The following is an 11,351-nucleotide window of genomic DNA, read 5'->3' as shown; positions in this document are numbered from 1 at the left end:
TTAAGACAGGGTCTCACTCTGTTGCCCAGGCTGAGGGCAGTGGCCCGATTGCATCATACTGCAACCTGGATCGCCTGAGCTCAAGCCATCCTCCTATCTCAGCCTCCAGAGTAGTTGGGACCACAGGTGTACGCCACCACGCCGGCTAATATAGTGCTAATTTTCACAGATCAGTTTAACTTTTCTGTTTTCTTTTTAGTGAAATTACTCAGCTTCCTCTATATGTCAAAATTTATTTCCCCATTTTTCTCAATGCCCTTGATCCCTCTTTCCCTATGCCCTTCTGTCACTTGCATTTCCATTATTTCTTCACATGTTCAATTTCTCCCTCTATTGGCTTCTTTCCCCTGGACATGCTCTTCTTGCTCAACCTAAAACTGCCACTCTATGACTCGTAAGGTCAATGTCTCTTTTCTCTCCTCAAAATTAATCTTTTCCTTCATTCACGTTCCAAGGTCTTTTTTGCCAATACTTTTTTTTTTTTTTTGCCTTTAAAGAAGCCAAAAAAGAGCTTCTGGCGCTCTTCTCTACCCAGCACCTCCCTCCCCAAATACGATTCAACACTTTCCACAAACGAGCGTTGTTGGGAATGCTTTTTCCGCAAGGGGCAGAACTACCCGCATTTCCCAACCTCGCCTTACACTACAGTCTAGGGGGGAAGAAAGGTCAGTAACAGTAGTCTAATCTCCCACAAACGGGCCTGGGACAAATTTACCCTACAAACACTCAAAACACAGTAAGTACCCTAAACACCATCTCAGATCCCCGCTTTCCAAGAACTCACGGCAGAACGGTAGTGGCTGTTGCCTGGAAGGGGCTCTATTACTCTCGTACAGTCCCCAGCCAGCACCTTCACCACGCCCGCGGCCAAAAGCGCCACCTCACAGCGGTAATCTGTCGCCACCGTGGGCAACCCCTTGATGACGCCACCGCCGCCTCCACGCACCTGAGTGACCATCCCCGAAGCTATGAAGTGGCCAAGCACTAGCCCAGCGCCATTAGGCGCGGATGCCGGGTCCCAGGGATTGGCAGTGGCCATGGCTCGGACGCACTTCCAGCGAGGGCATCCGGAGTGAGCGGGAACGCAAGGCGAACGCGCGGCGCGGCTCGATGACGTCACAGAGCGTTCCCGCCCGGGACTAAGTCGGGGAGCGAGTCCCGGCTACTGCGGGTCCTGGGTCTTCTCCTGCGGAGCGTCCGGCAGCTGAGCGGTGGGAGGCGAGTCCGGGGCTCCATGATCTTCCATAGACTCCCAGAGGCGCCTGGCTTCCTCACAGCCGCAAAGGCGGCAGGGCTTGGTGGTCGGGATATCTGTTCTTCCTCTTCTTCCTTGTCGCTCCTGGGTCGGCCCCCAGGAGCCAGGGATAGGCGGGAGATGACAGGTGGGGCAGGAGACCCTTCGGAGGCCGACGGGGTGGATAGGGCGGTGACATCTGCGCTTTCTTCCCCCAGGGACCTGAGCCGCGGCGCTAGGATGGGAAACAGTGCCCTTCGCGCTCATGTGGAAACGGCGCAGAAAACTGGTGTCTTTCAGCTTAAGGACCGAGGGCTGACCGAGGTGAGACTGGGAGGGACACGACCTAGGAACTTAAAGGAAGAGGGACGGCGGGGGCGGCGAACTTAATCGGTGTGGGATTCTCCACGCTGTGAACTCCTTTCTCCAGTTCCCCGCAGACTTGCAGAAGCTGACGAGCAATCTCAGAACCATCGACTTGTCCAACAACAAGATCGAGAGCCTACCGCCTTTGCTGATAGGAAAGTTCACTCTGCTGAAGAGCCTCTCCCTGAACAACAACAAACTGAGTATGACTCTTGCCTGGAAAGCTTTTGCTAGTGATCAGCTGTTACCAGGGGTGGTTTTCTCTTACAAGCTGATTTTTGTTTTTGTTATGAACCGTGCAGGAGGGCTCAAGTTGCAGAATGCTGAAGCCCTTGAAGCTTTCTTTCTACTTCTTGTAATTACATCTATGAGCCTCCTTGGGTGTTGTAATAATTGTTACTGGGTTAATTTGGACTTGAAAGGGAAGAACATTTTGGGGATGTAATGTAAACAAAGCTACCTAACTTGGAATTGGGGATGAAATGGGAAGGGGAGGATCTTCCAAATCTCACAGAATTGCTGTCGGATTGTGCCTGAGCCTCTTTACAAAAGGAGCCCGTTATACACAAATGCTCTCCTGCATTTTGATGGCACCTTCACCTTCTAAAGACTATGTTGGTAAAATGCAATACCTAACAATGGCACATGAGGGAATTCTACATATATTAACAAGAGGTGAGGCAGGCTGCCATAAAGTCTATAAATAAACTTCATTAAAGGTATTTTCAGCTCTATCAGATTTACATTAAAAAAAATTTTTTTTTTTGCCAGCTGTTCTGCCTGATGAGATATGCAGTCTGAAAAAACTAGAGACATTAAGCCTAAACAACAATCACCTGAGAGAGCTGCCATCTACCTTTGGGCAACTCTCTGGCCTCAAGACCCTGAGCCTCTCTGGGAACCAACTGGGAGCACTGCCTCCCCAACTTTGTACCCTACGGCACCTGGATGTGGTGGATCTCTCTAAGAACCAGATTCGAAGTATACCTGACACAGTGGGAGAGCTGCAGGTCATCGAACTCAACCTCAACCAGAATCAGGTTTAGAGCTTAAGGTTTTTTTCCTACAGCACATGTGTGGGTTCATGGTCTCCTGATAACCTCTTAACCTCTTGTTTCCTAAACCGCCATCATAGAACTAAGTGTCAGAGGCTAGATGAGAGGTTTCTTCTGTATGCCGAACTCATTTAAAAGCGCAAAGTGCTTTTAAAAAGCCAAAGTGCTTCTATAGGCTGAACTAATTTAAAAACGCAAAGAGTTAGTCGAGACGCTGGATGTTTTTATTGCGTAGGTGTTTTTGGAAGGGTAAAGTAGGTAACAGAGAGAGATCATTTCAATAAACTACTGTATCACAAATCTTGAAGAATTCTTCAAATCCTTCTCAAATATGTCCCTAACCAGCTAGCCAGGAGCTATGTTAGGGATATAGTGTGGAAATGAGGCATAAATTGAGGTTCTCAGAGTGGAGGTCAGAGGTAATTCAGTTTTGTTTTTCATTTTGTGGGGCATTTTGACATCTTTGTTAAGTGTGTCTCCTGCTTTTGCTGAAGAACATTAATTGATAGGCTTTCTGGAGATAGCTCATTTCACTGTTCAACAGCTTTAATTATAATATTTGAAATTTGTTTCCATTACTTTGGAAGCTTCAATTAATATTTGTCTGGAAAACCAATCCAAAGATTCTTGTCTAGGCATAAAGGCACAAGTGATGAAACATTAAACACTGTGAGACTGAATGGCCTTTAGTTTTCTAGTGTCTGTACTTCTAGATCTGCATGGTCCATTAAAGTAGGCACTAGATACATGTGGTTATTACTTTTCTAGATTGTAGTGATTTTACATCATAATGAAATTCAGTCTGTCTTTGAGGGATTGGCCTCATGTTTTTTACCTTAAGTGGATATTCTTGTATGTTATAGAGCTTTTTTAGGGAAAAAAACTGAATCAGTTAAGCAGCAAGTATCAGTTGAGGATTTGCTCCACATTAACCTCTGCTACTGCCTTTATACAGTGGTTCTCTGACTTTAGTATGCATCAAAATAACCAGAAAAGCTTGTTTAAAGAGATCGCTAGCTCCTAATCTCAGTGTTTCTGATCTGGTACATCTGGGATGAAGTCTGAGAACTTGCATTGCTAATAAGTTATCATAATTTCTAGTAAGTGATGATCTGAGATGATACTAGGCAGAATCAAAGAATTGGGTGACTTTTAGTATTTAAAGGGCAAAAGAGTGAATCAAAGACAATTGCTTGGTATTGAGCTTGAGGGCCTAAAGGAACAGTGGTGCTATTGAGAATGGACATGCTGAATTGTCTGTGTTGAATCTTGTAAATGGAAATGTCTTCCTGAAAGTTGGAGACATGGGAGCAGAGTAGAGATAAGAGTGTAGATACAGATCTTGAGGTCGTAAGGAAAGCGATGGACTTTAATGAATGAGCTTTCTAGGAAAAGTTTAGAGAGAAGATGACATATGAAGTATTAGGGACAGCTACTTGAAAAATGCCTGTAAAAACAAGAAAAGTAAGGAAAAACCCAAAAGATAGAAAAACCAAAAAGAACAAAAAGAAGGGGTTTGAAGGAAGGGATAGATAGTACAGTTAAATGCAATAGGTACTAAGGATGATGGATTCTTGAATTTGGTAGCAAATTGGTCAGTATCTACATACGCATAAAACATTGGCAGTAAATGTACCACAGTGTTTATGGCAGTTATTTCTGGGTGGTGGCTTCCAGGTAAACTTTTTTCTTTAAATGTGTGATTCTCAACTTTTCTATAATGAACATACAGTGCTTTTATCATCAGAAAATTTTGTTCCCAAAAAGCCACTGGTGACCTTCATAAAAGCATTTTTTTTTAAGTGGGGGCGTAGTAGCAGAAGCTAGATAACAGAAGCTTCTGGAGTGAGTAGGCAGTGAGAAAATGGAGGTGGTAAAAGAAGGGAAAACTAGAACAAATAGTCAAAGATTTTTTTGTTTTGTTTTAATGTACTAAAAGTAACCAATATAGTGCTTATGCTTTTTCCTGTTATTCTTTTTTGTTTATTCAATAGATATCTCAGATCTCAGTAAAGATATCTTGTTGTCCACGCCTTAAAATTCTTCGCCTGGAAGAGAATTGTCTTGAGCTCAGCATGCTTCCACAGAGCATCCTCAGTGATTCCCAGATCTGTCTGCTTGCTGTGGAAGGCAATCTTTTTGAAATAAAGAAACTTCGAGAACTGGAAGGCTATGATAAGGTATGAATTAATATACTTCTGCATTTCTAGTCACTACCCCAGAGAAGACAGTGGTGAAGTAATCCACATAAATGTTTATAGCTAATGTCAACAGGATTTGTTCTTCCCCATTTTGGAAGTAGATTTAAAGAATCGGTTTAATGGTATTGCACCAAGATGACTTTTTCTCTATAGACAGCTTATTGTAAACCATCTTTGTCTTCATCTTTGTCTTTTTATTTATTTATTTATTTATTTGAGATGGAGTCTCAGTCTGTCGCCAGGCTGGAGTGCAGTGGCACAATTTCAGCTCACTACAACCTCCACCTCCCAGATTCAAGTGATTCTCCTGCGTCAGCTTCCCGAGTAGCTGGGACTACAGGCATGTGCCACCACACCCAGCTAACTTTTTTTATTTTGGTAGAGACGGGGTTTCACCATGTTGGCCAGGATGGTCTTGATCTGGTCTTGATCTCCTGAACTTGTGATTTACCCGCCTCTGCCTCCCAAAGTGCTGGGATTACAAGCATGAGCCACTGCACCCAGCCCATCTTTGTCTTTTGATGTTTCCTGTTAACATAAAAAACAAAATTTATTTTTAACTATGTACTTTTTTTTTTTGAGACACAGTCCCACTCTATCGCCCAGGCTGGAGTCCTGTGGTGCAATCTCAGCTCACATCTCAGTGCCTCAACTTCCACCTCCCAGGCTCAAGGGGCTCATGCCTCAGCCCCTCTGGTAGCTGGGACCACAATCATGTGCCAGTATGCCTTGCTAATTTTTGTAGAGATAGGGTTTCACCACGTTTGCCAGGCTGGTCTCAAACTCCTGAGCTCAAGTGATCCACCTGCCACAGCCTCCCAGAGTGCTGGGATTACAGGCGTGAGCCATTGCACCTGGCCCTATGTGCTTTTTGTTTATTTTTTGAAACGGAATCTCACTCTGCCACCCAGGCTGGAGTGTAGTGGCACAGTTTCAGCTCACTGCAACCTCTGTCTCCTGGGTACAAGCAATTCTCCTGCCTCAGCCACCCGAGTAGCTGGGACTATAGGCAGGTACCACCATACCCAGCTAATTTTTTGTCTTTTTAGTAGAGACAGGGTTTCATCATGTAAGCCAGGATGGTCTCCATCTCCTGACCTCATGATCTGAGTGCCTCAGCCTTCCAAAGTGCTGGGATTACAGGCATGAATCACAGCGCCCAGCCTATTTTTATTTTTTTTGGAGACAAAGTCTCGCTCTGTCACCAGGCTGGAGTGCAGTGGCACGATCTCAGCTCAAGTGATCCTCCCACCTCAACCCCCTGATTAGCTGAGACTACAGGCACCACCATGCCTGACTAAGAGACAGGGTTTCACCATATTGCCCAGGCTGGTCTTAAACTCCTAGGCTCAAGCCATCCACCTACCTTGGCCTCCCAAAGTGTTGGGATTACAAGTGTGAGCCACTGTGTCCGGCAAAAACTAGGTACTTAAATGTGCATTTACAGTAGTTATATTTTGTAGGAAGTAAAAGACCATTTCCAATAAAAACCAAAATGAAGAAATAAATAAGTAACAAATAGTTAGACTTATATTTATTTGCTCATGCCAAAATATCCCTTATGTATTCTTTCATGTTTTTTAGTACATGGAGAGGTTCACAGCCACCAAGAAGAAGTTTGCATGAAGTTCTCCAGGACTATGGAAACCTTTACAGGATACTGATTTAGAAGCTCTGTTGGAATGTGGCTGAATCAGAGCCTCCTGTCAGGGGTATCTACAGTAAGGAGATGATACTCCAGGAGATAATATTTCACTCAATGATCTTTTTTCTTTCAGGGTTCTTCTCAAATAAGCTAAAAGAAAAAGGATCAGGAGACAGGAAGAGTCTTCCATTTTAAGCCACGAGTGGGGCAATAGACAAGGTTGATCTTCAAAACCATCATTAGTTTGGCTTTAAGAAACCAGTAGCTAACTGCTATTTATATGGTGAGGGGGTGCTGCCTGGTAACAGAATAGCTTCACACCACAGCTTGAGATTTTGTTTAGTTTCAGTGTGTGAGCTTTCATAAAGTCAGTTGCCATTCCATCTCTGTGTTAACACTTCATATTTTTATGAAATTCAAATAATTTGTGAGAGGCTGGCATGGATCTCAGGATTTATTATTTTTATTCTAGTCCATCAGTTCAATCACAGTTTTTATACTATGACTTTAGGATGGATATAATAAATATGTGACTGTTTGTCTTGATTAAAAGTACACTTTGGGCCAGGCATGGTGGCTCATGCCGGTAATCCCAGCACTTTGGGAGGCCAAGGCAGGTGGCTCACTTGAGGCCAGGGGTTCAAGATTAGTGTGGGCAACATGATGAAACCCCATCTCTACTAAAAATACAAAAATTAGCCGGGTGTGGTGGTGCATGCTTGTAATCCCACCTACTTGGGAGGCTGAGACAGGAGAATCGCTTGAATCCAGGAGGTGGAGGTTGCAGTGAGATGAGATTGTGCCACTGCACTCCAGTGTCGGGGACAGAGTGATACTCCGTCTCAAATTTAAAAAATTAAAAAATAATTTTTTTAAAGTGTGCTTTGTTGGCTGGGTACGGTGGCTCACGCCTGTAATCCCAGAACTTTGGGAGCCCAAGGCGAGTGGATCATGAGGTCAGGAGTTTGAGACCAGCCTGGTAAACACAGTGAAACCCCATGTCTATGAAAAATACGAAAATTGTCCTGGCATGGTAGCATGCGCTTGTAATCCCAGTTACTCAGGAGGCTGAGGCAGGAGAATTGCTTGAACCCAGGAGCCAGTGGTTGCAGTAAGCCGACATTGCGCCATTGCATGCCAGCTCTGGGCAACAGAGCAAGACTATCTCCACAAAAAAAAAAAAAAAAAAAAAAACGTGCACTTTGTCAAGAGAAGCACCAATAGACCTCCAAAAAATGCTCTCCAAGGCTGCAGTAGCAAATTCTTTACTATTGCAGGTGCCTTATTGGTAGAGGACTCTGAAGAGCTAAAACTGTATATGCAACCCTTGTAAGATAAAAGAGGTTTTAATAATCAAGCTTTTGCAGAAGATTAGTTAGAAATAATGTCTAATTTCTGATAACCTTTCCCTTTTTGTATTTATAACTCTGCTAACCAAATTACCTACCAATAAACCATTACTATAATATTTTAAAACAACCTGTGTTTATCAAGCTTAATCTCTGAGTGAGAGAATATACTAAATAAAGAATTCCTAATTTTTAATGATCTTTGGCTGGAAACCTTCTTTAAAGGTTAATCCTTTAAAGAAGGAGGACAGGAGAACTTTAACCTATAAATGGATTAGGAAGACATGTTTCATGCTCATGTTCATTGTGTAAGTTGTGAAATACCTTCATGTGACATAAACATTTTATGGTACTAGAACTATGCTTATTAAGAGACTCTGAAGGTAGAAAGGTAGAGGATTTCAGGTTGTCATTACCTTGAACATTTAGAAAGCTACCATTTTGGTCATTTTCTGGTTTTATCTTAGCTACAAAGCTATTACTAACTATATATCAACAGTTCTCAATAATGATTAAACCTAGGTTATCCATTAAGTCAATAAATCACACAAACCTACTATTTAATCTCTATGACAAAATCTTTCTGACATAAATCTGGTCTAGGTATTCTCTTTTTCCCATATGTTACTTACTTTCTTTTTTGAGACAGAATCTCACTCTGTCACCCAGGCAGGAGCACCGTGGCACAATCTTAGTTCGCTGCAACCTCCACCTCCTGTGTTCAAGTGATTCTCGTGCCTCAGTTTCCTGAGTAATTAGTTTATTTTGTTTTTTGGTTTTTTTTTGAGACAGAGTCTTGCTCTGTCGCCAGGTGCCAGGCTGGAGTGCAGTGGCGCGATCTCGGCTCACTGCAACCTCCACCTCCCGGGTGTAAGCAATTCTCCTGCTTCAGCCTCAGGAGTAGCTGGGCCTACAGGCATGCACCACCACACCCAGCTAATTTTTGTATTTTTAGTAGAGACGGGGTTTCACCATGTTGGCCAGACTGGTCTCGATCTTGACCTCGTGATCCACCCGCCTTGGCCTCCCAAAGTGCTGGGATTACAGGCACGAGCTACCACGCCCAGCGGGAATTGGTATTAACAGGCATGCACCACAATACCCAGATAATTTTTGCAGGTTTTTATTTTTTGAGGCGGAGGTTCGCACTGTTGGCCGGGCTGGAGTGCAGTGGCGCGGTCTCAGCTTACTGCAACCTCTGCCTCCCGGGTTCAAGCTATTCTCTTGCCTCAGCCTCCTGAGTAGCTGGATTACAGGCGCCTACCACCACGCCTGGCAAATTTTTTGTATTTTTAGTAAAGGCAGCGTTTCACTATGTTGGCCAGGCTTGTCTCAAACTCCTGACCTCATGATCCGCCCACCTCAGCATCCCAAAGTACTGGGATTACTGGTGTGAGTCACCACACCTGGCCCATTTTTGTATTTTTAGTAGAGACAGACTGGTCTCAAACTTCTGGCCTCAGGCACTCCAGCCACCTTGGCTTCCCAAAGTGCTGGGATTAGAGATGGGAACCACCACACCCAGCCTCCCATATGTCATCTTCTGTTTCTCACTTTGGAAGAGCTACAGGGGTACTCATTTATCGGTATCAGTTGAGGAGTTTTGTTTTTTCTAAATTTTAATGTTTAGTTTATTAAATTTTTTTTTTTTTGAGATGGAGTCTTGCTTTGTTGCCCAGGCTGGAGTGCAGTGGCACGATTTCAACTCACTGCAACCTCCACCTCCCGGATTCAAGCGATTGTCCTGCCTCAGCCTCCTGAGTAGCTGAGACTACAGGCATCTATCACCATGCCCAGCTAGTTTTTGCATTTTTTTTTAGTAGAGATGGGGTTTTACCACATTGGCCAGGCTGGTCTCAAACTCCTGACCTTGTAATCCACCCGCTTCGGCCTCCCAAAGTGCCTAATCTTATTGATGTACTGGACAATTAACATTTCTCTAAGTATTTTATCAATAAATCAGAACTTACACATATATATATTTTTTTGAGACAGAGTCTCACTCCGTCACTCAGGCTGGAATACAGTGGCGCAATCTCAGCTCACTGCAACCTCTGCCTCCCAGGTTCAAGCTATTCTTGTGCTTCAGCCTCTTGAGTAGCTGCTACTACAGGTGCATGCCACCCTGCCCTGCTAAATTTTTGTATTTTTAGCGGAGAAGGGGTTTCATCATGTTGGCCAGGCTGGTCTCCTGACCTCAGGTGATCCATTCGCTTTGGCCTCCCTAAGTGCTGGGATTACAGGCGTAAGCCACCTCTCCCGGCCAGAACTTACACATTTAACAATGTAAATGTTTCCATTTAATTATTAATTGGAGTTTAATTCAGACTCTTAATCAGAATCAGCAACTACCAGCCTTCACAACTTGGACCCAGACTTACTTCCCTTCCTTCACTCTCATTGCCTGCCCACCCATATCAGATTATTCTACTGTCTAAACCCATGTTGGAGTCTCTATCCTCTAACTCCCTTTATACAGCTTGTCCCTCAGTGTCCATGGAGGACTGGTTTCAGGACATTCATGGATACCAAATCCATGATGCTCAAGTCCCTTATACAAAATGACATGGTATCTTCCTGATACTCTAAATCATCTCTAGTTTACTTATAATACCTAATATGATGCCTATACATCACTTCATTTGCATAGATTCGACACAGTATTTGATGCCAAATTCAAGTTTTGTTTTTTGGAATTTTGAGGCATTTTCCCCCTCAAATATTTCTTATCTGCAGTTGCATCCACAGATGTGGAATCCATAGATACATAGGGCCACCTGTATTGTTCACTCCGTCGGGAATGCCTTTTTTTTTTTTTTTTTTTTTTTGACGAAATCTCATTCTTTCACCCAGGCCAGAGTGCAATGGCTCAATCTCGGCTCACTGCAACCTCTGCCTCCCAGGTTTATGCAATTCCCCTGCCTCAGCCTCCCCAGTAGCTGGGATTACAGGCACCCACCACCATACCTGGCTAATTTTTTGTATTTTTAGCAGAGATGGGGTTTCACCATGTTGGTCAGGCTGGTCTCAAACTCCTGACCTCAGGTCATCCACTGCCTCGGCCTCCCAAAATGCTGGAATTACAGGCATGAGCCAACAAGCCCAGCCTGCCCGCTCTTAATTAACATCCTCATTCTCTACCTCTAAGCCTCTTTACTGAGTCTAAGCCGAATTAACTGTTCACCCATCTATTACTACAGCACTTCTACATTCTATATTTATCTTTTGTGATAGACTGAACTATTTGAGAGCAAGGACTATATGAAGTAATATACCCAAAGTTATAGCGAACAAGATTTAGATGGAAGTATGAGATAATCAAGTAGACCAGCTTGTGGTCTAGAGAGTCGGATTCCAGTTTGACCTAGTGGGTTAGTTTGGTCTAGCCTTGAACTCCTGGGCTCAAGTCATCCTCCCATCTTGGCATCCCAAAGTGTTGAGATTACAGGTGTGAGCCACTGCCTGGCTTTAAGTCATCTAATTTCTTTTTTTTTTTTTTTT

The 11,351-nt window shown here is 43.7% G+C and overlaps 2 protein-coding genes across 5 annotated transcripts in view; one reads left to right on the top strand and one right to left on the bottom strand.

Annotated features, from left to right (window-relative positions):
* Nucleotides 1–1,096, bottom strand: part of HAUS2 (HAUS augmin like complex subunit 2) — a 23,763-nt gene extending 22,667 nt beyond the window's left edge. Inside the window, exon 1 of one of the 4 annotated variants that reach the window (XM_017516302.2) lies at nucleotides 947–1,096. In XM_017516302.2, coding sequence (XP_017371791.1) covers nucleotides 947–1,039 — 93 coding nt within the window. In that variant the 5' untranslated portion in view covers nucleotides 1,040–1,096. The remainder of the gene's footprint in view (nucleotides 1–946) is intronic. The other 3 variants (XM_017516305.2, XM_037734168.1, XM_017516306.2) reach the window with 3 other exon arrangements.
* Nucleotides 1,097–1,112: 16 nt separating this feature from the next.
* Nucleotides 1,113–8,049, top strand: LRRC57 (leucine rich repeat containing 57). The gene is made up of 6 exons (XM_017516301.1): nucleotides 1,113–1,218; nucleotides 1,453–1,558; nucleotides 1,665–1,803; nucleotides 2,372–2,640; nucleotides 4,650–4,835; nucleotides 6,441–8,049. The coding sequence occupies exons 2-6, from the start codon at nucleotides 1,475–1,477 to the stop codon at nucleotides 6,480–6,482; spliced, it is 720 nt and encodes a 239-aa protein (XP_017371790.1). The 5' UTR covers nucleotides 1,113–1,218; nucleotides 1,453–1,474; the 3' UTR covers nucleotides 6,483–8,049.
* The last annotated feature ends 3,302 nt before the right edge of the window (nucleotides 8,050–11,351 follow it).

This window comes from Cebus imitator, unplaced genomic scaffold (assembly GCF_001604975.1).
Source record: "Cebus imitator isolate Cc_AM_T3 unplaced genomic scaffold, Cebus_imitator-1.0 Scaffold579, whole genome shotgun sequence".
Classification (NCBI taxonomy): Eukaryota; Metazoa; Chordata; class Mammalia; order Primates; family Cebidae; genus Cebus; species Cebus imitator.
Note: the sequence above shows the minus strand (reverse complement) of the source record. Positions and strands in the feature narration are given on the sequence as shown.